We start from the raw sequence: 26,803 nt of genomic DNA on the forward strand, positions 1-26,803 counted from the left end.
GATTTACTTTTTATTAAGGGAAATCAATGTATAATTCATGTAATTTGTTTTTAAAGATTTTATTAACTATAAAACTTGTGCAATTATGCTAATACAAATGGGGAACTTTCGTGTCAGCTGACAAGCAATATTAGCCTACCCCAACAAGCACATGTAAACCATCTCAATTGCATTGTCTGTAAATTTGCAACAAACAAATGTACAGATGTCCTATTTTTGGGGTTCTCATTATCAACCTCAGAGTTTACAACCATTTAAAATGGCTTATTAAAAAAATATTTCTTCCAAATTGTATTACCATAATAAAAAAGCTTTTTTATTTTATAAAAGACATGCTTTAAAGCCAGTTCCCCATCCCTGATCTAAGGGGGAATAAATTAAGAGATTGATGCTGTATATCAATATGTTTGGTTGTCAGTCAACCTTGATCTCTAAATACCAGCTTTTAATGAGATAGTGGTGATTCAGATGTATTAATATGATATTTGACTATTTTTGACTACATTAAAACTATAGTATTGTTAATTACTACAATATAAATGTTCTAATTTACTTTTATTCAGGTGGAAGAAACCCTGAATTTCCAGCATCCATTACATATTCAATGTCACATGATCCTAAATAAATTATGCTGACTTGGTGCTTAATTTGTCAATGTTGAAATAGTTGTGATGCTTAATATTTTTGTGCAAACTGTAATACACTTTTTCAAGATTTGAGAATCTGAAATAAAGAATTTGACGTTGTTATAAATGAATTGTCTATTTAGGTCAATCACTGAATAAAAGTATATAAAACTATGCAGACCCCAAACGTTTAAACTAGTACTTACTATAAATGAAGGTTCACAAATCACATGTTTGAAAAAGGCTTTGAATCCAATGTGTTCAGACTAGATATCTAGTTAAATTCATTAAGTTTTAAGAGTTGGTAGCCAAAAATATTTGAAGGAATGTTTGCCCAGCAGCTTATAAAGACGACAAAAAACCGTCACATCTGAAACAGTGGTTAGCATCAAGAATGGGAGACAAGACCAAACAAAGTTTATGAAAAAGATTTTTTAATGGTTAAAAGGCTTATATGGCCATTGTTGGATCAAATTAAATATACTTAAAAAGTTGTACAATAGGAACGGTGTAATGGCATTAAAACAACTTAAATTACACTTAAAAACCAAAAGGAAAGAGGTCATGTAAATGAAAGTGAGCTGCTTAAATTTCATTACCCCTGAGTTTCATCTTTACCGATGGACAGGCAATAAACCTAGAACAGATCATACAGAAGCCCGCATGGTGTTGTACAGGCTTGACTTGGGTAAACAGGACCACTTAGGCTAAATCTAAACAAAGGAAAACAACGCGTGTCTGTTGGTACTGGTAATGGCACAGAGCAATTCTCTAATTGAAACCCAATACCAAACAAATTGTTTTGAAAGTCCAGTGTCCACACAGTTTACGTTAAAAAAAAAAACAACAAAAAGAAAAAAAGACGTACAGCTTAGAGTCACATTAGTGCTTCTAATATCCACCATAGCCACCTCTTCCATATCCACCACCTCCTCCTCCTCCTCCTCCACCTCCGCGTGGGTACGGCCCACTGCTCCTGCCGGAAAAGTAGCCTGCTTTCATGGCACCGTAACCAGAAGCCTGCTGTCCATAACCCTCGCCGAAGTCACTGTAGCCATTCCCGTTGCCGTATCCGCTGCTCATCTGGTCACTGTAGCCTCCTCCGTAAGCACTTTGGCTTTCGTAGCTGGTATCGGTACCGTATCCGCCGTTCTGATAGCCATAGTCGCCATAGTAACCACCTCTTCCGCCGCCATAGCCGCTTCCCCGGCCCATTCCTCGGCCTCCCCTTCCGCCGCGACCGCCGGTAGCTTGCATCTCCTGCTTGGTGAGCGCCTTCTTCACCTCCACCTTGTGTCCGATGATACTGTGGAACTTCATCACGACGGCTTTATCGGCAGAATCGTTGTCTTCGAAGTAAACAAAGCCGAAGCCTCGCTTTTTCCCAGTGTCTTTGTCGGTGATGACCTGAGCTTTCTCGATGGCACCGAACTGGGAGAAATAATCTTGGAGGTGTTCATCCTCGATGTCGTCTTTTAATCCCCCGACAAATATTTTCTTGACCTTGGCTAGCGCTTCTGGTCTACCAGCGTCTTCCCGGGCCACCGCGCGCTTCAGATCCACGTTGTTGCCGTCCACGACATGAGGCCTAGCAGCCATGGCGGCGTCTGCTTCCTCAACGCTCGAGTACGTTACGAAGCCGAAGCACCGGGAACGCTGCAGTGGCTGGTTCATCACCACCACGCAGTCGGTCAGCTGTCCATATTGTTCAAAATGTGCCCGCAAGCCTTCGTCGGTTGTTTGGACGTTCAGACCGCCAACAAACAGTTTACAAAGCTGGTTAGTCATTTTCTTACAATGGACGTACTACTGACGGAGATCACATGCAGCGGAAGAAAGAAGTCAATGCTTTTGAAATGCGTTGTGAAGGCGTTTCCTTTTGTGCGCGTCAACACATGCGTAGTTGTTTCTGATTGGCTACAAAGTAAATCACTTAAACCAACCCCGTCCTATCAATTAACATGTTGCATTGTGGACTGAAATTAAAAGGATCAATGCCAATTTGTGAATACATTAGTTTTGAGTTTAGAAACCTTATTGAATTTGGAAAGATTAAGTTGATACGTGTAAACAAAATTGTAGTTCTATTCTGAATCCAGGATTCACATGGTCCTGGATATATCAAAGAATTTCAAAAGTGTGACTTTCAGGCCACGGACATTTCTATAAAGTATAGAGACCATTTCAAGGAATGTAATTATGTTATATTTGTATATATATAAATAGATAGCCTTTACTACTCATTTGTGATGACTATATGGATTTAAATTAATAAAAAAATAAATATATTCATTTTTTAATTAATTTAAATTCATATATTCATATTAAAAAGGTAGAGAAAAGGCACCCCATGATGAATTTCCATTCACTATGAAATCAGGCAAAACCAAGTATACAATATAACTATAAACTTTAAATCCCCATTTTTACTACATATATATATATACACGCATACAAACTATTAACTTTTAAATCCTTTTAACTTTTTAAAATCCCATCTTAGTTCAGCCTGTTTTTAAAAATTGGAATAATTTTTCAGGCTTGTTGCCAGGGTACCTTATGATGACAGTTCATACTCATCTTGATGAGCAAAACTACTGTACAAATAACATTTAACAAGTGAGTTTCAGTAATTTTAATCTAGGGAGTAGTAAAATAATCACGAGTCTCACTCAGGAAATACAGTATGTTAGATAACTTTAAATTAACTAAAATCACTATCCAATATTAACCAAGAACATCAGATACTAACATATGATTGGGTACTGCTATTGCTAGTAAACTGCATTTGTGCATGTTTGACTTTGACAAACATTATCAAATTAGTAATTAAAGTACTAAGATTGGAGTATTATTGCCATTTCACCATGTATTTGCAAGTGACAGAATACACTTGATTTACTTGCAGTGCAAAAAGTCCATACAAAAATTACCTTCTTGTTCCACGTGTGAATAATTCTACACTGCACAGAGTGCATGCATCAACATCACAATGCACAAGCACTCAACACTAATTGCATTGCAGTAAAAAGAGCTGTTTGCATATTTTACACATCCCTAATTTAAAATATGCTTTAACTTCTCCTGGCTACTCTATTGGACCATCTGTTTATACGTGCACATATGCACAAATAATCCTCAATCTTCTCCATCCCTACAGATTCACCCATTAGAATTAAACTCGTTCCAAACCACATCATAATACACACAAAAAACAACGTGATAATTTCAAAGTTTTTTTATTAAAAAGTATACACAAATACTTATAAATTATAAAAGATTTAAAAAAAAAGATCCCAGGTTACACCAGTCCTTCTTTATTAAAATAAAGCTCAGTGGATCATGCAGATAACCAAACTCCATGGCCACAGTTGATGTGGGCAGAGTCCAGCATCCGAGGTCGCCTGGGGAGGAAGAAAAGAACACATTAGACATGTAACAAAACAAAGATTTAGAAAGTTAAAAGAGAGAGAAAAAAAGAAAAAAAGTCAAGGCCCTAATAAGCCGCGGTGTTACACAGACCCAAATTCCATCGCACCAGTTCTTGTAAAGTCCACTTGACTTATGGATGGAGACTAAATAAACAACTTATGGAATAAATAGTCCATTTATGAAAAATGTAAATACTTGACCAACACGTAGTGAAGACAGGTTGATTACATACCTAGATCGCAGGATGATATCCTAATGAGATATTTCAGTCCTATCACAATCGAACCCAGGTACTGAACAGGTTCCCTGTGCAAACAAACTGCTATACAGCTATTTTGAAGTACTGGAATAACTGAAAGAACACCTATATGTGGGAATCAAGAGTAAATAAACCATAAACACTATATATATATATATATACTTGTATATCACTGAATGTGGGTAAGTCTTAAGTTAATTTTGTCAAGTAGAAGTAATGCATATATGCTTTAATGGTTATCTCAGGTGTGGTGGAAACCCATTAAAGTCTATCAGCCAAAACGCCGTCTGAAAAGGATAATTAAGCTGTGAAACTTTTATTTAAAAAGTAACATACATTTGCATATCAATGTTTAACAATACTGGATTGATCTGAAGACATAATATACAATACACAAGAGAATGTTGGAAGTAATTATGCTCATACAGCGTTGAACTGAACTTCATGAGTGCGTTTCTGATTTAGTTTACAAAATAAAAGAAATAACGTAGTCTACTCTATCCCATCATGATAAACTAGATTGGAAAAACTCGTGGTGGGTTTTACAAAGACGAACACAAACTCAAAACTGCATGCGTTAATCCCCCATGACACTGTTAAGCAACAATTTATATAGAAAACAGGTCAACTGAGAATGCATTGACAACATATCGCCAGTGTTGAAAAGAAAAAAGAATTTAAAAACGAATGGGTTACGAACAAATCGCATTTATTAAAAAAAAAAAGAAAAAGAAATTAGGAAAATAACAAAACCAGGGCCAACTTGCTGCATGTCCTAAAACGTGGGAAATAAATGATATATAGATATATGATAGGACATGTCCTACAACTAAAGCTGGTCGAGCAAGTCAGGTTTCTGGGAAGAGATCTTCTTCCTACCTGTTAAGAACTGAGGTCTTTAAGGTATGCTTTCACAGTGTCCGCCAGGTGAATGAGCCCAATGTGGAAACCGAGAGAACCTAGGGGGGGACAGCTTTCCGAGTCTTTTCCCAACCTGCTTTAGTAGCCAGCGTAGCCACCCCTGCCGTAACCGGGACCGCCGCCGCCGCCACGGGGGTACGGGGCTCCGCTCCTTCCGGCGTACGTGCTTCCACTCTTCATGGGCCCGTAGCCGGAGGACTGTTGGCCGTATCCGCTGCCAAAGTCACTGTAGCCGTTACCACCGCCATAGCCTCCCATCTGATCGCTGTAGCCTCCTCCATATCCAGCCCCGTAACCTCCTCCGTAGGCTCCGCTTCCATAGCCACCGCCGTAGCCGCCATCACTGCTGCCGTAGCCTCCGCCATAGCCACCACCGTAGCTGCCGTATCCTCCTCTCCCGCCACCGAAGCCATTTTGATTCCGCCCCATTCCTCTTCCTCCTCCTCTCCCCCTGCCGCCCCGGGCTCCACCGGCGGCCTGGATCTCTTGTTTCGTGAGCGCCTTCTTAACCTCCACTTTGTTTCCGTTGATCATGTGGAACTTGAGCACGACGGCTTTGTCGGCCGAGTCGTTATCTTCGAAGTGAACAAAGCCGAACCCGCGCTTCTTGCCGGTGTCTTTGTCAGTGATGACTTCGGCTTTCTCGATCATGCCGAACTGCGAGAAATAATCAGTGAGGTCGTTCTCTTCGATGTTCTCTTTCAGGCCCCCGACGAATATTTTCTTGACTTTTGCTAGAGCTTCGGGCTTCCCTGCGTCTTCCCGAGCCACGGCCCTCTTCAGCTCCACGTTTTTACCGTCTACAACATGTGGCCTAGCGGCCATTGCTGCATCGGCCTCCTCTGCTGAGGAGTAAGTTACGAAGCCGAAACAACGGGACCGCTGAAGTTGATCGTTTTGGACCACCACGCAGTCCGTAAGTGCCCCGTACTGTTCAAAATGAGCGCGGAGGCCATCATTTGTTGTTTGGACGTTCAGACCGCCAACGAAAAGTTTGCAAAGCTGCTCCATTCCTGACATATCTCACCGTTAGACCGCCGTGTCGACTCAACTGTTCAGAAAGGAAAGGGCCTTTTTTTTTTTAAACGACTGTCGTTATGACGCAATGTTCTCTTCTGCAGCAAGACACGCCTCTTCGCTGGAAAAAAAAGGCGGGCTTTGTGGAATGGTTTTAAATAGCATTTTCTTCTAACCATATACAAATTAAAATAATACAAAATAAACTAGTGTATCATTTTTTTTTTTTTTTTTTACTTAGAGTTTTTTTTTTTTTTCAATTTGCACACTTACTTTAAAGTATGCAAAAAGTATGTAATTTATGTAGAAGTCGAAGAACAGCATGTGAAAGCCTCTTTAAATAATGCTAACTTTTTTTTACTTATAATTCCAAATTTTACATTTTAAAAACCAATACGATTTTTTTGATGGTAGGCTACCCATGTCTAGAAAAGCTAATTCTCTTAGAACTGCAAACTGAACAGCTCTGTTAGCTCCACATTCAACAATATTCACCTCTGAGAAAGGCCTTATCTGACAGCCAAGGCACTAACAAATCAGATGCAATAATAAAATGATTAAAATTGTGAAACACGTAGCAGGTAAAAGACAGAGAGAATCACTATGAATTCACATTTGACCGTTAGGGCATTTGTGTTACTCTTGGTAGCATTTTTGCCCACAGACTGGTTAATTTCTATGGACTATAAACCCATATCATCTGAATAATAAGTCAATGATTGCAACTTTATTTGTAAGACAATGATTTATGGATTGTTTTATTGAATGGTCACATTAAATAGCTAAACAAACCCAGATTCAAAGTATTTCTTAACATTATTCATATTCTCTTATGTAGCCTACTTTAGCTTAAAGCTGCTATAGGCATGCACACTAAGTACTGTATGCGCTCTCTCACACACACACACACACACACACACACACACACACACACACACACACACACACACAAAGATAATTGAATTTCTAGGCAATGAGGCTGATGATAAAGTGTGGTGACATAACTGGAAAACTTGCTTGCAAAGCTGAAATTTCTTCTTTTAAATGTTTTATTGAGAAGTGTAAGATAAATATTATTTTCCTATGTGTATTCAATCAATATCACTACTTATACATGATTAATTTTTTAAATCTTACATGAGTTACCTTTAATCATGAAATATATATATATTTTATTTTTATTTTTTTACATATATGTGTGTGTGTAAACCAGTATTTTTATTTTATGCATTTGTTTCTAACAGAAGGATTAGGGAAGGAGGACAAAGTATATATATAAAAAAAGACTGTTAACTGTCTAAGAATGAAAGGGAACGAACTGAAATTTTCAAGCAGGGTGCTGCTCAGCAGAAGTTATGCAGTATAAAGGGTTAGATTTTGACTGGTGAATGGAGATGTACGTTATCTGAGACACTCAAATACAAGGCCTCAGATAATTGAGCACTGACCCCCTTTTTCTGTCACACACTGAGATATATTGCCATCTCTCTCTCTCTCTCTCTCTCTCTCTCTCTCTCTCTCTCTCTCTCTCTCTCTCTCTCTCTCTCTCTCTCTCTCTCTCTCTCTCTCTCTCTCTCTCTCTCTCTCTCTCTCTCTTTCCTGAAGTTTTTAAGTTAATCTACAAATGCTGTGAGAAGCAACTTGTGAATAATGCCTCTTTCTGCAGTCAAGGTCATGGAGAGAGTCTAGGAGTCAGATAAATGCTTCCAATTAAAAAATATGTATGTATATCAGGTGGGCATATTATGGGATGTTGAGGGAGACCAATGTGTATGAAGATAAACCAGAAAAAATGCACATGGATGGAAGTAGGAGGCTTTATGATAATGATATGATAATAATTCTGTTTTGCTTTGCCCATTTTGTTGCTCTCTGAGATATGTTTCAGTTGTAAGAGAGACTACCCTGGATCGCAGTTTCAGACAAATACATTTTATTACATTTTTACCATTGAGTGGTCTGACTTAAATTTTATTGGTGAATTTCCTCCACAGGGGACAGATGGCCGGGTGACCTCTCAGCATGAGCAATAGGAACTTTCGATGGTCGTGATCTGCATAACAGATGAAGTGTCTGGAGCCAGCACTTTACAGATATTTGGTGACACTTAATGCTCATGGGTGGAGATAATGTCTATGCATGTTCTCACCTTTTAATATGCAAAACTCATCCATCGTCTAAGTGTGAGATACAGTTGCAAGCAGTTTTGGCTGCATATTTTGAATTGACCGTAAGACCTTATTTGTGATATGATTGGGTTTAGAGTTTCATTTGTTGATTTATTTATTGTCCCCGGCTTTAGGGGTGCAATAAGTTAATGACTGTCGGGGGCGGGGCAGACATCTTTTCAGTATTGGGCTAGGATATTGTCCCTCAAACAGTGATACTGTAAGGACACTATTGCATATAGGTAGAAATTAATAAATGTGTTTAATTTCTTACGCCTATGTCCAATAACACAGGAAGTAGATGACGATGGTTGAGGATGTGACTCATGTGTCCCGTTTACACCTGATATAAATTAAAACACAGATTAATACACAAATCGGTACAAATTAATTTAATCATTTACATTCGTCTTGGATAAAGTGTTCAAGTCACCCAAGATCCAAGATGTATTGCAGGGTGTAAAAATGGCCTTGTTGTCTGCCATCTCAGAACCTGAAAGGCAAGAAATTTGAAACTGTTGACAAGCTCCCCAGGATCCCCATGAATGTTGATTGTGTAACTCCTTCCACCCTCACACTTCCTGAAGTAGAAAAACAATCTTCTTACTCTTTTTGAATGTGAGATATTTTTTGCCATGGTTATTTAGCTTGATTACCTAACTTATATGCTAGGCCTATATTAAGCAGCAAAACTGCTTTCAAAATTGATAATAATTATGCATTTTACTTGAGCACCAAATCAGCATATTAGAATGATTTCTAAAGGATCAAGTGACAATGAAGACTGGAGTTATGATGCTGAAAATTCAGCTTTGCCTTCAAATGATTACAATGATATATATTTTAATATCAAAGAGAAGAGTGATTTGAAATTATAACAGTTTTACTGTATTTTTGATCAAATAAATACAGGCTTCTTTCAAAATATAAAGTTCAAAAGATTTCTTTCATAAAAAAATCTTACTGACCTCACATATTTAAATAAGAGTGCCTATTTTGTAGTTTCTTATCCAATCATTATTTAAAAACCAGCATAACAGTTTTGTGTTTTATACTCTTTATTGAAGCTTTGCTTAAAAAGAGCATTCTTAATTTTCTGTGGATATTCCATATGCTCACTGCAATCAGTTAAACTCACATAGGCCTACACACTATTGACACCAAACTCACATAGCCTACTTTACTAAGTTACATTTCCAAGGTAAAAAATATCAAGAGGGGGCCAAACACAGGGGAAAATCCATGCAATTGAAGCATGTTTTGGTGTTTTTATTAATTGTTTGTTTTTATTTTTTGCATTTAAATGTTGAGAATATATATTTTTAATTATTATATATTTTTTAAAATATATATAATATAGTTGGATATAATGCAACATTTGTATTCGGGTTACAGTACATTAAAATATAAAGTTCGGTTTTTGGCCCTTTGTAGTAAAAAGTTTGGGGAGCTCTGATCTAAATCAAACCAGTATGCCCATTGCCCACTGTGTGACACTAGAGAGACTAGAGGACGACGCTTTGTTCAGGATTGGAAACCTCGCGTTTTCTCGCGATATGTGATTGACGACTGCTGCAGAATTCAAAAAGACTTGCCGTTTGAAAGTTCCCGAGCAGGAAAGCAACTGGGGCGGTTCATTCTTCAGATATAATATTGGCATCACCAACTACCATTTAAATATAAAGGTAAACAAATGTAGACATATATGTTGTTCTGTAGCTGTCAATTATATGTGGCACAAAGAAAACAGACTTCTTTTGAAAACAACGCGATGTTTTTGATGGGCGTTTGCATAGTCATCCCGACGTAACGAACTAATGCAGTTAACGTAACGCTAACTGTATAACGTTACACGTTAGTTGACCAGAAACATCAGAGTCTGCCTCTGTCATTTACTCACCCTCATGTTTTTTCCAGAACTTTATGACTTGGAGAATGACAGCCTTAGTCAATGTTGTGAATGGTTACTGACGCATTAACCTAACGTTACGTTATGGGGAAAAAATGTCGAAATCCTTGACTTTGTGGGGACATTTTTGGGGGTTCCGTGAGGAAAACAGCTTATAAATCATACTAAGTGATGTTTTTGAAAGTTTTCTGTGATGGGGAGGTTTAGGGGATCGAATATACAGTTTGTACAATATAAAATCTGTGTCTATAGAAAGTCCCAAGAAAACATGGAAACCCAACGTGTGTGTGTGTGTGTGTGTGTGTAAAAGCTAAAACTCTTCGCAATCTTCTACATTAATGATCACATGATACACTAATTTCAGATGTCAGATCTAGAGGATGAGATGAAAGTGTTGCAGCAGAAGTTGCAGGAAAGAGAAGAGGCTCTTCAGAAGGCTGGACAGTATGGACTTCAACTTTTGTATGAAAAAATGGATCTGCACAACAAATTGGAGGAACAGCAAATTGAGATGTCCAGTGTCATTGAGGTAAGTTACTAACTCAATATTGATTGACCATTTGATTTTCACAATATGATGATTGACAGTCTAGTTGATCAGTAAATTATTTCTTAAATGTGATCAAATTGAATTTTCACAGTATTCTGTAATTGCAGGCCCTGGAACAAGAGAAATACTCTTTGCAAAGGGAGGTTGAGTTAAAGGGCCGCATGTTGGAGAGTCTGCGATCAGAATTTGATCTTGTCAAAAACCAACAGAAACATCAAATGGAGCAGCAACAAACTCTACTGGAGAGGAACCATGCTCTTGAGCTCAGTGACTTAAAGAATAAGGTCAGCTTATATGCTTTTCCTGTTCAAAAGTGGTCGATTTTCCCCCATATTCATGTTTAAATGATTTTTGACAAGTGAGTATCTCATCTGTGGTGCTGATAAAATGCCTTTGTAGGTGGAGAAAATGAAGACAGATTTAGAGGAGGCTCAACTTGCTGAGAAGCAGATGAGACACAAGCTGGATCAACAGTCTGAAGCACTAAGCAGCAAAACCGAAGAACTACGTGTCCTTACAGAACGTGCACATGAAACAATGTCCTCAGAGATACTTGAGCTGCAAGTGCAGAAGATGGATATGGAATCAGCAATGGTACTTTCCAATCTTTATTTTTAATGGAAGAATATTCATAGAATGTTTCCTAGAAATAAGCAATGTCAGTGTGCCTTTGGTGTTGAAGTGTGATCTTGTCTTGCAGGCGTCTTTGGAGCAGGAGCTTCAGGAGGCACGATACAAAGAAGAGCAGCTACATTTGGCTAACACTACCCTCCAGAGGCAACTGGAGAGATTCACAGAAGAGAAGGAAGAGAGAGAGAAAGAGGCGGTGTCCTGCTATAATGCTTTGGAGGCATGTCAATTAACATTTTCAAGTAAACATGTTTATAAAACATGTATTTACACTACCTTTCAAAAGTTTGGGATTTAAAAAAAAAGAATTATATTATGCAGCATTTATTTGATCTAAAATACAATAAAAACAGTAATATTGCAAAATATTATTACAATTTAAAATTGATTTTTACTATTTAAATATACTTTAAAATGTAATTTAATCCTGTGATGGCAAAGCTGAATTTTCAGTAGCCATTACTCCAGTCTTCAGTGTCACATGATCCTTCAGAAATTATTCTAAAATGCAGATTTGATGAGCAAGAAACATTTTTTTTTTAAATTTGCACAGTTGAAAAAAGTTGTGCTGCTTGATATTTTTGTTAAAACTGATATAATTTTTTTCAGGATTCTTTGATGAATTTAACATGCTAAAGAACAGCATTTATTTGAAATCTTTTGTAACAATGTTCAAGTCTTTACTGTCACTTTATATTTATTTAATTCACCCTTGCTACATAATAGTATGCATTTCCACAAACATTTAAACAGTACATTATATTGGTAAAGTTCTAGTACTGCAGGTAATGCTCTAGAAAAATATTTCTTATAGTGATAATAAGTATATCCACATGGAATTCTGATGCACATTTTCTGCACTGATTGAGGGGAAAAATATTCAACACAATTTTTTTTTCTACTTGATGTAGAAAGCTCGTGTAGCCAACCAAGACCTTCAGATCCAGCTGGAACAGGTGTTGCAGCAGGCGCAAGATCCAAACAGCAAGGGCAATTCCTTGTTTTCTGAGGTACAGTATTGAGAATTACGTATACTACTTTCTTCATAACTTTAATTATGTCTAAGGCTTAATATAGAGAGAAACTGAATAACATTTTATATCAATGCAGTACCATTTTAAAAATAAGGTAGTAAACCTAATACATTTAGTATAAACAGTTCAAATGGGACATTGCTTCATAATAATGAAACAGTTATGATAGTTTCACTTAAAACATTTTTGTACTGTGACAAAATATTTGGATTTGCACAGGTAGAGGACAAGAGAGCAGAGATGGAGCGGCAGCTGAACAGTATGAAAAGACAGCACGAGTCTCTACAAAAGCAGCATGCTCTCATCAAACAACACATGCACCGCATGAAGGTAAATAGTGTTTTTTGGTGAATGCTTTACATTTTATTTATGGTTTTCCTCATTATTGTTTTCCTTGTGTCTGCTGTTTTAGATGCAGATAGCTACTCTTATGCAGCTCCAGAGCAACAGGGCCGACCCAGCCCAGCTTGAACGATTGCAGTTTATGTTATCTGACAAGAACAATGAGATAGAAAGCCTGATGATGAAAGTAAGAGAACTGGAGAAAGAGAAGGTAAGCTTAGCATATTACATCCAGCATTGAAATGAAACATTACAGTTTGAGAAATGTCTCTAACAACTCTGTCACCAACAGACGACTGCAACAGACCAACATCCACCTGTCCCGTCTAAAGAAGGCGAGCTTATGGATGAGACGTATTATACAGACCTATTAAAAATGCAACTTTCAAATTCAAAGTAAGTGTTCTCTCATTAATTATTTGTACTGGTAGTGTTGATACTTTAGTGCTTTTTTAAATGCAATTATGACATTTATGTGTATAGGAAGGATGCAGAGAAACTAAAAGATGAGTTATCCATGGCAAGAATGAAAGCTCTCTCTGAAAGTCAGAGAGTGTTGGAGTTGGAGAGGAAACTCTATGGGACAGAGCAAGCGCTGAAACAAAGACACAGTGACAATATGAGGCTCCAAGTCAAGCTTGAAGAACTAAAGATGAAATACACACCTAATGGTAATTTTCTTTCATCTCTGAGCCCTAGTTTTCTACATGAACTAATATAATATTCATTATATAATATAATAAGAACAAAAATAATATTCGATGATCGCCGGGAATTATTCGATTATTATTCAAAAATCGCACCCCTCCCCACACGCATTGTAAGCGGAATATTCCGCTCTATGCCAAGCGCTCCACTCATGATCAGCTCACGCTCACCGGTAAAATGGTGTTCGCTCAAATCCCCCTCCAACTTGAAATTTCTCTGTACTGTAGGCTACTATACCTTTTGTAGCCATTAAAGAAAACGTATTTAGTTTCATATTTATGTTTTAATAATCTAATGTTATTTTTTTAATTCATCTATGTTGATTATATGAAAAGTGAACAGCATGAATAAGATAGGATCATAAAATGCTCAATATATCGGGAGACATGATTTTAACCACTTCATTAAATTTTGTTTAAAGCCTTTTCTTTAAAATGAATTTCATTTTGTATAAATTGTATCTTAAACTCAGCGTATAGGCTACTTGCCTCACAGACCTGAGAAATATAGAAATCTTAAAGGGTTAGTTCACCCAAAAATGAAAATTCTGTCAGTAATTACTCACCCTCATGTTGTTCCAACCCCGTAAGACCTTCGTTCATCTTCGGAACACAAATTAAGATATTTTTGATTAAATCTGAGAGCTGGATCACTCCTCCATAGACTTCTAGGTGACCGAAACTTGCTGGCCCAGAAAAGTTATTAAAGAGATCGTTAATATAGTCCAAGTGACTACAGTGGCTCAATCTTAAGTATATCAAGCGACGAGAATACTTTTTGTGCGCAAAAACAACAACAAAAATAACGACTTTATTCCACTATTCATTTCCTTTGATTATTGAAGTATTGATATACTTAAGATTGAGCCACTGTAGTCACTTGGACTATATTAACGATCTCTTTAATACATTTTCTGGGCCAGCAAGTTTCGGTCACCTAGAAGTCTATGGAGGAGTGAGCCAGCACTCAGATTTCATCAAATATATCTTAATTTGTGTTCCGAAAATGAACGAAGGTCTTACAGGGTTGGAACAACATGAGGGTGAGTAATTACTGACAGAATTTTCATTTTTGGGTGAACTAACCCTTTAAAATATTTACTTTTAAACAAAACAATTCAAAACGAAAAGAAAGAGACTACTTTCTGCTTATGTAAACCGTATGAAATGTGCATTTCTCGAAGATGGCGAGTCAGCATTGTCTACTTCATCTTTGCAGCCGACACGGACGCAGAAAACATTAGTTTATTAATAAACAATTTAATATGTCTCCTTGCTATATTTGACACATTCATAATCATTACTTTTGCCAGTTCTTTGTGGCAAGCTTTATGCATGTGTTTGAGTGCGAATTAGGCTATATTACGTAAACGCTCATTGTGGTTTAGTATTCTCTCCAGTAAATATATATAAGTAATTGAATTAATATAAATATGCGATTAGTCGACTAAAGGCTTAAATGAACAACTCAACTACAACTGAACAGCCCTACTTATTTTACATATTTTCGAACCAGCATATCACAAAGGGCATTCTGGGTTGAGCGAGTGGAATCAATGGAATCTTCAAAAAGGCGCTCTCCGCTTTTAGGTGCATTTGCAGTGCCACCCTTTGGTTATATGAAAGCATCACCACTGCAACAGCTGTCCATTTTTTAGACAATAATCGCACCACCTATTCGATATTCTATAATTAAATCAACTAATCGAATATTCAAAAATCGTGACTCATCCCTAATAAAGTATGTCATCAGCCTGCAGTATTTCAACTTGTTTTTTAAATAATTGTGTTTAACAGTGGAATTCATGGTAAAAAACTGCAATACCCATGAGTCTGCAAAGAAATACTAACTGCGAAGGGCACGATAGAGTCAGTCTCCCTGCTCCCACAAAAACGGCTTAAATTCTTGTGCGTTTTTATATATATATATATATATATATATATATATAAAATCAAAGTTTATATGTGAATAAAAGCCGAAATTTATTCTGTCCATCATATAAAGCGATCATGTCTCTTCAGAAGACTTGGATTAAGAATCAGAATCAGAAAGCTTTATTTGAACAGTACAAACAGAATGACAGTGACAGGATACAGATAATGAAAATAATAAGTAAATAGGAAATAAAAATATACAAAAAATATTAAAAAAAAAACCCACAATATACAAAAATAGACAATAGACGTTATGTAGGTATTGATGTATGTACAAATGCAAGGAAATGTAAATAAGATTAAGAACTTTGGTGTGTTAAATAAATAAATAAATGTATAAATACTGTTGTATATTGCACATGTTTATTGCTAAGTGGGGGCATTAACTGTTTATGAGGTAGATTGCCTGAGGGAAGAAACTGTTCCTATGCCTGGCCATTCTGGTGTTCAGTGCTTAAACCACTCGAATCATATGGATTTTTTTCCCCGATCTCTTTATAAACGTTTTGAACTGGAATACAAGGTCTGTAATTTTCTTCGTTAATTCTTTAACGAAGACTTTTTAAAAATCCCTATGGGAAAAATACTTTCCCTGAAAAAGTGGTTGGGCATTTTAGTTGTTAACTGCTGTAATAAGTCATCTTTGTGCTGCTGTTATATACTGGTCATAAATGTAACATTATGTATTCAGAGGTTAACAAAGCCCAAGTACAGAAACGGCGCCGGGAGAAGTTTCCTGTAGCAGTTCCAGAGGAAAAGTCTGCACCTAGCAACGAGAATACTGCAACCATGGATATTGAGCCGAGCAGGGGCTTGAGTGAAAATACAGAGGAAAAAACCCTGTGTCATCCCTTTGAGAAACCAGTTGTGATCCCGTTGCAGTCTGCACAACCCACAGAAACCAACCCTGTCATGTCCCGTGAGAGCAAGTCTGTCCGAATCTGTGAGGATCCCCCAGTCTGCATTCCTGATGCGCCCAGGTCAGTGCCAACCTCTGCATGCCAACCCTTCTCCCTTCTGCTGCGCTGTGTCAACTTTACAGTCTTTGTCATCTTCCTCTTCCTGGGTCTCATGAGAACATTCATGCCTCGACCACTTCCTGCTCTACCACTGCCTCTCAGGAATCCTGTTGCGCAAAGGAACTTATTTTAACATTTAATCCCATGAGATCTTGTTTAATGACTAGACTTTAAGATGAACTGTTAAGGACTGTTAAATCAATGTGAAATGTTGAGTAATAGAAGAGTTTTACAACCCTTCAATACAACCTTTTTTTGCTCTTCAACTTTCAGACCTTTTTTAACAGTAGCTACGTTTCTATCACCCTGTTTCTATGTGCATTTTGAAGTATTGCATCAGAAACGACAAACAAGTGATGAAAACTTTTTTTTTTTTTTTTTTTTTTTTTATCCCTTAATTCGCAAAAAAAGTTTTTACGCTCGCTTGAGGTGGGTTTGAGTTCATGCGAATAATAGGAGATGGAAACACATTTGCCGAATAAGTTCTGACATAGCAAACATTAAACCCACGTGACTAATCGACTGTTTCTGCTGGTAGAGTTTTATTTCCTGTTGGTTACTAGGTTACCAATATCACTTATCATCCACTCAAACTTGATGGAAACGTACCTAACCTTAATTCGCTTTCTTTTTCTTTTTTTTTCGAACTTTGAAATGATTCGCTTGACATTTGGATGGAAACGCAGCTACTGAGATTAAAATGAATAGTTTTAAAGAATTACTCCTGTGGCAGTAGTAAATAGTAAAAATGTTGTTCTATGACATTGAATTTTAGCACTTAAGATTTGTACCATGAACCACCACAAACTGAATAATTTGCCTGTAGGTCTCCTGTAAGTGACTCCAATAGCAAAAAAGAGGACCAAACACATCATAGCAGTGAAGAGGAGAACTGGAGAACTGAAAGGAAGAAGAAAAAGTACCAACAACCCACTCATGTTAACTCAGAGAAAACCATGGCAAACGAATGTGCTCAACAGTAGTTTGGCTAATGCAAAATGGGAATTATTTGTCATAGTAAAAAAAAAAATCAAGTAAGTATTTTGGCAGGTTTGTAATGTGCATCATTAATTGATTGATTTGTGACTTGTCCTGGTCTATGCACATGATTTGTAGCACATGTTATAATTTTTTTCATATTTATTAATACCTCTGTAATATTAACTATTTGAGACAGTTTGAATAAAAATAAAAAAAGAATTAATGCAGTCTTAATGCATTATCTTTCTTACTGTATATGCTGTAATGAACTTCCTGTGTACAATTATTTCTGTTCTATAATGGTTTATAAACATTTAGATTAAATGTTTTGTTTACAATTAGAACTAGATGGTGAAGGTCATCAGTTTTTGTTTTTCTCTTTGAGACATTATTGCTGAACAGTAATAAGCCATTATGTTATTGTATAATGAGTACAGTTACTTGCTATTTGACGTTCTCTGATCATAAGTTCTGCTGCAGTTGTACTTTGTGCAAAATGGTATATCATTAGTTTATCCTTATTGCTTATCTATCTATCTATCTATCTATCTATCTATCTAAGAAAAGAAACAGCAGTGCATTGAATACATTAACATAAAATGAAAAGGAAAAAAAAAAATTCTGAAATAACAGACACCTCAACCAGTAAGTAAAATATGATCATAATTCTTAAGAAACTTGTTCTTATTATCAATGAGTTTATGTGATTTTACAATAAGGGAGATATCAGCAATGAAGACAAATCTAGACAAAGTATTGAGAATTTTTTTTTTTCACACAAAGAACAAAGAAATGAACAAGATCAATGGCATGGTCACTCCCAGAAAAAAAGAAATATATCTTTCAACGAAAAGTTTAAATCACATTTTATAACGTCATGAAAATGTGTCTCTTCTTGTAGCCAATCACCGCGACCAGAAATAATGACGTTTTCCGAAACCCACACTTGCTTATAAATGATTGGTTCACGTGTATCGTTTAGATGGACTGCGGAAATGCACATTGTTTCTACTTGTTTATTGCTGGACGATACGGATACAACCGCTAAACTCAGCACGATAACAGATTAATTGAAGTATATTTATATGTTTTACGGCAGAATGGGCAAATCCAGAATGAGTTAATTTAGTAATAGTTTGGGAATGGATTTTAGGTTCGGCTGGTCTCCTGGCAGTGGATGACGTATGATTGTTTATCAGGTTATTTTTATGTTTTAACTGCACACATATTGCGTTTTCTTCGTCCAAGATAATGACCAGACTTAAAATGCAAAACAAGTGGAGTATCAAACTTGGAGTGGCAATCACTGTTTGGCTTTTCTGTCTTCATCTCATATCTGCCCACAATGTGAAGGTGAGAACTGCTGTTTCATATCTTAGTATTTATTTTATTCTAATACTTTAACAACAGTATAATTTTTTTTGCTCTGCAGTCCCCAACAGCCCTGTCTATCAAAGAAGGTTCAGGTGATCATAGTAGCAAGGGAGAAGAAACACAGTTAGAGAATGAGGATCCTGAAGATCTGGAGGTGTTTAGACCTACAGACAAGTGGCAAACTCTCAAACCAGGTGGCTATATTCCCATGCTAACAGTTGTGTCTGTAAATAGATGATTAACAGATCAATTCCATATTTATCTGTTATTCAATTTAGGTCATGCAGTACCTGCAGGCTCTCATGTCAGACTGAATCTTCAGACTGGCCACAGAGAGGTCAAAAGGGGAGAGGAGGAAGGTCTCAAATACTGGAGTGATGGAAATGGGTATAGTAACTGAAGGAAAAAGTATTCTATAATAAATACTGTATCATATAGTAATGTTTTTTTTTCTCCCTCTGTGGTGCAGGCAAGGCATGATGAACATGCACGGCCCTTCATACACAGCTGAGGAGTTGAAAGAGGCTCTGAAAAATTTTAAAAAAGGAATGGATGATCCTGTAGACACAAAACAAGTATGTTCATTTCAGTTGTTCTCTAACCATTTTTCTTTGTTGCTTATTGCATTTTTTAATCAAGATGTTCGAAAATAGGAGGAAGATGAGGTGAGGGCCCAATTTCGCCCCATCGAAGAGCTGAAAAAAGACATGGAGGCACTCGACATGCTTGTAGAGACAGATGTTCAAGTTATGAGGAAACTTTTAAACCAATTCAATAATACTAACAGCACAACTGACGAAAAAGTCACAGCTCTTCTTGACCTTGAATACCTTGTGCACCAGGTAATGCTTTAATTACAATTATGAAAGTTTTTGTCCAAAGTTTTTCAAAGTCTTTGAATCTCATTGTTTTTTCATATAGGTAGATAATGCCCAGAATTTGGTGTCCATGGGAGGAATGCAATTGGTTATAAATGCTTTAAACGGTACAGACATTAGACTCCAGGAGAGTGCTGCGTTTGTGCTCGGATCTGCTGTTTCAAGGTAATTGGCATTCACTCGAGCAAAATTGCTGCCTACACATGATTTAATGTGCAGTCACATTTAACGTTGTTTAGTGAACTTTCACGGTCGAAATCCAGGGCCCGTATTCATAAAGAATCTTAATGCAAAGAGTAGCTCCTAGTGACAAAATTCTACGAAAATTCTTAGAAATGTGGCCGTTTACTTTTAAATTGAAAGAAAAAATTCTAGTAAAGAAAAAAGTAATTCAGAAAGCATCTTAACCCTTAAAAGAGGTCTTAAGGTCAAAATTGTTAGGAGCACAGATGAACTTTTAAGAGGCTTAAAGGGATACTCCACTTTTTTGGGAAATAGGTTCATTTTACAACTCCCCCAGAGTTAAACAGTTGAGTTTTACCGTTTTCGAATCCATTCAGCCGATCTCCGGGTCTGGGGGTCCCACTTTTAGCATAGCTTAGCATAATGAATTGAACCGGACAAGACCATTAGCATCTCTCTCAAAAAAATGAACAAAGAGTTTCGATATTTTTCCTCTTTAAAACTTGACTCTTCTGTAGTTACATCGTGTACTAAGACCGACGGAAAATGTAAAGTTGCGATTTTCTAGGCTGATATGGCTAGGAACTATACTCTCATTCCTGCGTAATAATCAAGAAACTTTGCTGCAGTACCATGGGTGAAGCAGGCGTAATGATATGACGCAGCGCCTGATAATAGTCCCAAGCTCGGTAGCCTATTATCAGTTTCTTGATTATTACGCAGGAATGAGAGTATAGTTCCTAGCCATATCAGCCTAGAAAATCGCAACTTTACATTTTCCGTCGGTCTTAGTACACGATGTAACTACAGAAGAGTCGCTCTTAAGCTAAGACTCCTACGTAAACGTTTTTAAGATAAATTAAGAGTTTTCTGAGAGGATTCTTAGAATCTTTATGAATACGGGCCCAGTAATTTTAATAGGAATCCACGCATGCAATTTTGCATAAGGGTGAAAGATTTCCCCACACAGATTTCGCAGCAGGTTCAAGTTGGTCACGTTGATCAACAGAAAGCTGCTTGGTTTAAAAGTGACTTCTGTGTGAGCTGTGCTACACATTTTACAGTGGACAAGTGGAACTTTTTACCCACATAATGTTATGTAATGTGACCCCACCTTTACACTGATGCAATCCATCATCATTTACCTTTTTCTAGTAATCCATCAGTGCAGGTTGAGGCAGTAGAAGGTGGTGCGTTACAGAAACTGCTGACATTGCTTGCCACTCAGCGACCAATGGCCGTTAAGAAAAAGGTAAATCCAACAAGAAAGCATGGGTATTATGCTGTTAATAAGAGTAGTAAATTGTCTTCATCATAATTAAATGAGTATGAATTCATCACTTACTTTTGACATTCTGATTTAATACAGGTGTTATTTGCTGTGGCCTCACTACTGCGTCACTTCCCATTTGCTCAAAGTCACTTTCTGAAGCTTGGTGGTGTGCAGATGCTTAGCGAACTGTTTCAAACACCAGGGGCCGAGGCGCTCCGTGTGAGAATTATCACGGTTCTCTACGATATGATCATTGAGAAGGTTCATGTTTACAAGGTTAAATTTTTCTACACTAGTACTATGCAAAATTTGGGGTCAATACTTTTTTTTGTTGATAGAAATTAATACTTCTATTCAGCAAAGACACATTAAATTGATTAATAGTGACTGAAGACATTTATAACGTTTCAGAATATTTCTATTTCTTTTGAACTTTCTATTCATCAACAAAATCCTGATAAAAATATTAAGCAGCTGTCAACTGTTTTCAACATTGATAATAATAAGAAATGTTTCTCCAGCACCAAATCAGCATATTAGGATGATTTCTGAAGGATCATGGGACACTGAAGACTGAAAAATCAGCTTTGCCATCACAGCAATAAATTACATTTTAAAATAAGTTATTTAAAATCATAATAATATTTCACAATAGTACTATTTTTACTGTATTTTTGATCAAATAAATGCAGCCTTGGTGAGCAAGAGACAAAAACATTAACAACTATTACCAGCCCCAAACTTTTGAATGGTAGTTATTTAGAAATGGTTTACATTGCGAACTGAAAATGCAATTTCCATATGTATCGAGCTTATTCTTAGAATTGACTTATACTTTGTTTTGTAGGAGCTGATATCACAGGTGGGAATGGACCTTATCCCAGATTCCTCTCACCAGGAACGTTTGCGTCAATATGCTGAAGTCTCCCTCCTGCCTGTGTTGGTGGAGCAGGGGTGGTGCGGGCTGGTGCCTGAGCTTTTAGTGTCGCCTGAGCACGACTGGAGAGAGAAGGCTCTGCGCACTCTGCTCGCCATGATGGCTCAATGTCACACTCAGTATAAACAGAATCCCTCATTGACAGCCTCTCTTAGTGAACTGCAAAAACAATACCAAGAGCTGGTGCTCACAGAGCAGGACGTAGGGGAGCAGGACGGTTACTTTGGGGAGATCCTAGCACTTGTGGACTCTATGGTGGTTAAAATGCAACGGGTGTAAAATGGGACTGCTGTCGTCTTAGAACTAATGAAGAACTAATAAAATGATTAAATGCTGAATGTTGGATTTGTTTGGCTGTCTGGCAAGTAGTTCAGTTGATGCACCATGCATAATGTTTGCTAAATTAGATGGGTCAAGTAGTTTAAAAATAAGTGTTCACAAATAAGGGACAAGGAAAATACATTTTCAGTATACTCTGTGATACTTTGATACAATTTAAAAAAATAAATATGGTGTTACCAAAGTAAAATACATTTTGACACACACACACACACACACACACAATGTATTTCAGGTTTATATATCAGGTTTTATTTTATTTTTTATTTACATTATAATTCTAATGTAATCTAAGGACAGTTGTATCACCCTATTATTTTTTACTTTAATTTTTTTTACAAATTAATTGGTCCATTTTTTTTTATATATCATGCCATTGACCCAGTTAGCTGGCACAGAAAAAATAAAATGTGCTATACAAAGTCTGTTGTGATTTCAAGGATAGCAACAAAAATCACGTAAAGGAAGGAAGAATGAAAGAAATTCCGAGTTTGAATGTGGTTTATTCGAAACTACTTTTTAATCATATTGTAATAAAATAGAGCTCTTAAATGCTTCACTGTTTTATTGTATGACATTACATGTTAACAAATCAATGTCTGATAATGTTCCAAATTATAGCATATGACCTTATATATTAATGATTAATATTTGAAAGAAAATCATGCTGGTTGTTGTTGTAGCATCTAAATGGAAAGCCATTGTGGATGCCAGCTGTAACAGCAGTGAAATCAGGAGGTTTCACATTTTCCTTCGTGCTTTACATTGACGACCTGGTTACGTAACCTAAACAGACAAGATATGTGTTAGAAGAGGTACAAATACTGATGAGAATTGCTGTGAAGAATGTTTACTGTGTTGAAAGAAGACAGGTCTCTTGCTTTTTTGTCATAGATAGTTTGTCCTCAAAATCAAAAAAATGTCTGTTTACTAAACCTTGGCAGGCTTGAAAGTGATTCAAAGCTGATATCTGGGCCTAGCTTGAGATTTCTCACATCTGCTGTGTCAGCCTTATCACTACAACATGTTGAAATTACATTGCAAAAATGTTCAGCTGACGTACTTGCTCTCCCAGCGTAGCATGCACTCATTGGAGTATGTGATACCATCGTCTCCACACACTGGCATGTACTCACGAGTACATCCAAAATTAGGAATATCGCTTTCCTATTGTGAAGACATTAGAGAGATTCAAACCACATATCATAACACTTTACCACCACTGTACTTGATTATACACTACTGTTCAAAAGTTTGTGTCAATAAGATTTTTTGTTTTTAAAGAAACCAATTCTTTAATTCAGCAAGGATGCATTAAATTGATCGAAAGAGAAAGTAAAGATTTCAAATAAATGCTGTTCACGGTTTCCACAAAAATATTAAGAAGCACAACTTTCAAAATTGATAATAATACTGAAGACTGAAGCAATGGCAGCTTTACCATCACAGGAATAAAATATATCAAACTAGAAAACTGTTATTTTAAAATTTAATAATAATATTTCACAATTTTGCTCTTTTTACTGTATTTTTGATCAAATAAATGCAGCCTTGGTGAGCCATAAGAGACTTCTTTCAATATATATATATTTACTCTGGTAACTTTAAAATTTCACTTTTACCATAACTTACCTCTCTTGGTTGTGGTTCTGCAGCTGTAAAAACAGTATTAAAAGATATATTACGATTATGAGAAATGAAAAAGGTAAGGCATTCATGTTTCCCTGTTGAAATTCCATACAATGCTTAGAATAAAAAAAAAGTTGCTAAGCAAGTTTTGCCCTTTCTTTTCAACCATTTTGTTTGAATAGCTTCTGGATACTTTACGTATGTGGTCATCTCTTTTTTCCATCTGTTCTGATCTTTATCATTTCAACAAACAAGAATCAACGTTTCAATTATTTCAACACCCTTTTGTGTTTTTGAGTGCGTCTGCATGTATTGAATGGAAATATATTCCAGCAATACTTCAGATTAGATTCAGGTCAGAGAATCAGAGAATCTAAATTTATAACAACATCTCAACTTATATTCTTTATACCAGCTACAATTATGTTGTGTCTGTCCAAATGTTGCTGTTTCTGAAATGTTTCTGTTTCTGTTGTTCTGCCCACCCCCCCGTCCCCTCCGGTCAGCAGTATCTCAGTTCTCATCAGTCTTGTGACAGAAACCATGGATCTCTACAACATGGATGGACCTATTCCAAAATATCACAAAATGGATCTGTCTGGGTCAGCGGATAATCAAGACTAATGGCTTTAAAGAACAAAATGCAATCTTGTAAACTGTAACCATATCATATCTGGATTTTCAGGAAAGCAAACAGCAATGTAAAAGTCATTATCCGCATGTTAACCAAAACATTGTGGGTATCTCAAACATACTTATTATCACACGTCAGTGTACAATGATGTATATTAAACAACAACATTAGCCTGAGTATGGATTTGGCTTTTAAAGATAATTACTACAACATTCAGTATTCGCAGTTAAGTGTTTTTATGTACCTTAACAAATGGCAATTTTGATACTTACCAGAGAGGCAAATGAGAACAGAAACACAGATCAGGATAGCCAACTTCATGGTCACTGTTGTAGAGCAAGTTGAGAGTGGGAAACTCAGCAGGTGTATCTTTGTATCCGGGGCTCTGTAGTTATAGCTTTCGAAATTAGCAAACACTCCTCCCTCCCTCCCATTGTTGCATGCCTACCCAGAAAGAACCTGACTGGTGACATTCATGTAATGGGTCCACAAACAATGACTAAGGGCATTTGGGACTAAGGTCATTTATTTGTGGTTTTGTAATATTATTAGAGAAGCCTTGTCAACAAATTGCATCCTAAAGAAACTGTTCAATGATATTAAAACAGAAATAGCAAAAGAGAGCCATACTTATAAGCATAAAATCCCTCTTGTCCATGAGAGGAGCAGAGCTGGATAATCAGAGGTCTAAATAAAGGTATCATGTAGCAAACATGATGTCTAACTTCATTAAATCTCAAAATGTTTGTTGCAGAAAATTATGGCTTGTTAATTGTTTTTGTGGAAACTGTGATGTATGTATTTTGATACTCATTTCTTTAATGAACAGAAGGTTCAAAAGAACAGCATTCCAAAATGTATAAGGCCATCGGCAAAATAAAGCATGACTACATATATGAAGCTCATTCAGATTTGGAAAACAAACATTTCCTGAATATCTTTCTTGAGAAGCAAATCAGCCTATTAGAATGATTTCTGAAGGATCATGTGACACTGTAGACTGGACTGGAGTAATGATGCTGAAAATTCATCTTTGCCATGAATACATTTCAAAATATATTAAAAGAAAACAGTTATTTTACATTTTAATATGTCTGTTTTTCATTTTACTGTCCTGTTTTCAAAATCTGCATGGGATTCACAAATCCAGTCATAACTCATATGCTTGTTTTGTTGTTGGCCTCCTATCAATTTAGAGAAGCTTTTGTTTAATGAATGTGCTTTTTATAGTGAGTTATGATACGTAAATCTTATGTTGTCCAACTTGTCTTGAAACCTTCAATCAGGAGATAAGCTAATAATTCATCAGTTTGATGAGTAGTCAAACAGAACTAAAACTATAATTAAGAGGGACGTGTGCAGTAACTTCATTGAGAGAAACCTTTAAAGGCGTAGTTCATCTAAAATCATACTCACTCTCTCATGTTGTTCCAAACCTTTATGACTTGAAGGGATGTTTAGCAGAATTTAAGAATGGTTAGTCAAAGTAACCATTATTTTAATGTCATATCTTTTTTTTCATAACAAAAAAAAAAAAAAAAAACAATGGTGACTGAGTCGCTCTGCCTTAAAATCTCTTTTTGTGTTCCGGAAGAAAGAAAGTCATACAGGGTTGAAAAAGCATAAGGGTGAGGCGGTGAGCACATGACGACTACATTTACTTTTGTGATGAACTATGCCTTTTTGGCATATCTCATTCAATCTCACTAGGTGGCATCAGTGAACTATGAAGCGCAGGTCATCAACGCGAACGCGCGTTAGTGCACAGTCATCGCGAGACGTGTAAATATTGAACATGTGTGAACGTGTGAACTATTTTCTTAGTACCAACGACACAAATATAAAAGCCTCTAATAAGATGCTTAAATAGACATAAATATATTCATATTTAAATATGTAATATTATTTTATAATGCATATTATCAAACCAAAAGTTGTAAATAATTTCTGTGTCATAATTCTTGATTATATATATATATATATATATATATATATATAAAGCAGCTCCCTTAATTTAAAAGAACAT

General features: G+C 36.5%; 5 protein-coding genes across 7 annotated transcripts; 2 read left to right on the plus strand and 3 right to left on the minus strand.

The window, feature by feature from the left end:
- Positions 1 to 1,043: 1,043 nt before the first annotated feature.
- Positions 1,044 to 2,632, minus strand: hnrnpa0l (heterogeneous nuclear ribonucleoprotein A0, like). Its single transcript, XM_084429611.1, has one exon. It carries the CDS (start codon positions 2,412 to 2,414, stop codon positions 1,518 to 1,520), a length of 897 nt encoding a protein of 298 aa, XP_084285737.1. The 5' UTR covers positions 2,415 to 2,632; the 3' UTR covers positions 1,044 to 1,517.
- Positions 2,633 to 3,850: 1,218 nt separating this feature from the next.
- hnrnpa0b (heterogeneous nuclear ribonucleoprotein A0b) lies at positions 3,851 to 6,302 on the minus strand. The gene is made up of 2 exons (XM_084429610.1): positions 5,197 to 6,302; positions 3,851 to 4,030 (listed from the first exon to the last, which is right to left on the minus strand). The coding sequence occupies exon 1, from the start codon at positions 6,256 to 6,258 to the stop codon at positions 5,317 to 5,319; it is 942 nt and encodes a 313-aa protein (XP_084285736.1). The 5' UTR covers positions 6,259 to 6,302; the 3' UTR covers positions 3,851 to 4,030; positions 5,197 to 5,316.
- A 3,613-nt stretch (positions 6,303 to 9,915) lies between these two features.
- On the plus strand, positions 9,916 to 18,056 carry spdl1 (spindle apparatus coiled-coil protein 1). The gene is made up of 12 exons (XM_084430302.1): positions 9,916 to 10,108; positions 10,697 to 10,861; positions 10,990 to 11,166; positions 11,282 to 11,476; positions 11,583 to 11,732; positions 12,424 to 12,522; positions 12,766 to 12,876; positions 12,959 to 13,099; positions 13,181 to 13,284; positions 13,372 to 13,559; positions 16,222 to 16,510; positions 17,376 to 18,056. Exons 2-12 carry the CDS (start codon positions 10,697 to 10,699, stop codon positions 17,530 to 17,532), a joined length of 1,776 nt encoding a protein of 591 aa, XP_084286428.1. The 5' UTR covers positions 9,916 to 10,108; the 3' UTR covers positions 17,533 to 18,056.
- A 381-nt stretch (positions 18,057 to 18,437) lies between these two features.
- On the plus strand, positions 18,438 to 22,513 carry sil1 (SIL1 nucleotide exchange factor). Of its 2 annotated transcripts, none has more exons than XM_084430513.1 (9): positions 18,438 to 18,883; positions 18,963 to 19,098; positions 19,183 to 19,291; positions 19,374 to 19,479; positions 19,558 to 19,746; positions 19,826 to 19,947; positions 21,121 to 21,217; positions 21,335 to 21,499; positions 22,086 to 22,513. In XM_084430513.1, exons 1-9 carry the CDS (start codon positions 18,782 to 18,784, stop codon positions 22,452 to 22,454), a joined length of 1,395 nt encoding a protein of 464 aa, XP_084286639.1. In that variant the 5' UTR covers positions 18,438 to 18,781; the 3' UTR covers positions 22,455 to 22,513. The 2 variants fall into 2 exon arrangements, with proteins under 2 accessions (XP_084286639.1, XP_084286638.1); XM_084430512.1 differs by having other exon boundaries at positions 18,483 to 18,883; positions 21,335 to 21,514.
- A 233-nt stretch (positions 22,514 to 22,746) lies between these two features.
- On the minus strand, positions 22,747 to 26,477 carry LOC311303823 (turripeptide Ici9.1). 2 transcript variants are annotated; one of them, XM_084430514.1, is made up of 5 exons: positions 26,194 to 26,477; positions 25,050 to 25,162; positions 24,147 to 24,169; positions 23,578 to 23,681; positions 22,747 to 23,300 (listed from the first exon to the last, which is right to left on the minus strand). In XM_084430514.1, the coding sequence occupies exons 1-5, from the start codon at positions 26,199 to 26,201 to the stop codon at positions 23,246 to 23,248; spliced, it is 303 nt and encodes a 100-aa protein (XP_084286640.1). In that variant the 5' UTR covers positions 26,202 to 26,477; the 3' UTR covers positions 22,747 to 23,245. The 2 variants fall into 2 exon arrangements, with proteins under 2 accessions (XP_084286640.1, XP_084286641.1); XM_084430515.1 differs by having other exon boundaries at positions 25,050 to 25,221; positions 26,194 to 26,476.
- Between the last annotated feature and the right edge of the window lie 326 nt (positions 26,478 to 26,803).

This window comes from Rutilus rutilus (assembly GCF_951802725.1).
Source record: "Rutilus rutilus genome assembly, chromosome: 14".
In the NCBI taxonomy this organism is placed as follows: Eukaryota; Metazoa; Chordata; class Actinopteri; order Cypriniformes; family Leuciscidae; genus Rutilus; species Rutilus rutilus.

Coding starts and splice junctions, on each gene's coding strand:
- sil1 (XM_084430512.1), top strand. CDS start 18,782: ATGACCAGACTTAAAATGCAAAACAAGTGGAGTATCAAACTTGGAGTG. Junction 19,292..19,373: donor TACTGGAGTGATGGAAATGG/GTATAGTAACTG, acceptor TCTGTGGTGCAG/GCAAGGCATGATGAACATGC. Junction 19,747..19,825: donor TTGAATACCTTGTGCACCAG/GTAATGCTTTAA, acceptor TTTTTCATATAG/GTAGATAATGCCCAGAATTT.
- hnrnpa0l (XM_084429611.1), bottom strand. CDS start 2,414: ATGACTAACCAGCTTTGTAAACTGTTTGTTGGCGGTCTGAACGTCCAA.
- spdl1 (XM_084430302.1), top strand. CDS start 10,697: ATGTCAGATCTAGAGGATGAGATGAAAGTGTTGCAGCAGAAGTTGCAG. Junction 12,523..12,765: donor GCAATTCCTTGTTTTCTGAG/GTACAGTATTGA, acceptor GGATTTGCACAG/GTAGAGGACAAGAGAGCAGA. Junction 13,100..13,180: donor GAGAACTGGAGAAAGAGAAG/GTAAGCTTAGCA, acceptor TGTCACCAACAG/ACGACTGCAACAGACCAACA.
- LOC311303823 (XM_084430514.1), bottom strand. Junction 24,170..25,049: donor TGTTCTCATTTGCCTCTCTG/GTAAGTATCAAA, acceptor CTGTTTTTACAG/CTGCAGAACCACAACCAAGA. Junction 23,682..24,146: donor CAGAACCACAACCAAGAGAG/GTAAGTTATGGT, acceptor TCTTCACAATAG/GAAAGCGATATTCCTAATTT.
- hnrnpa0b (XM_084429610.1), bottom strand. CDS start 6,258: ATGTCAGGAATGGAGCAGCTTTGCAAACTTTTCGTTGGCGGTCTGAAC.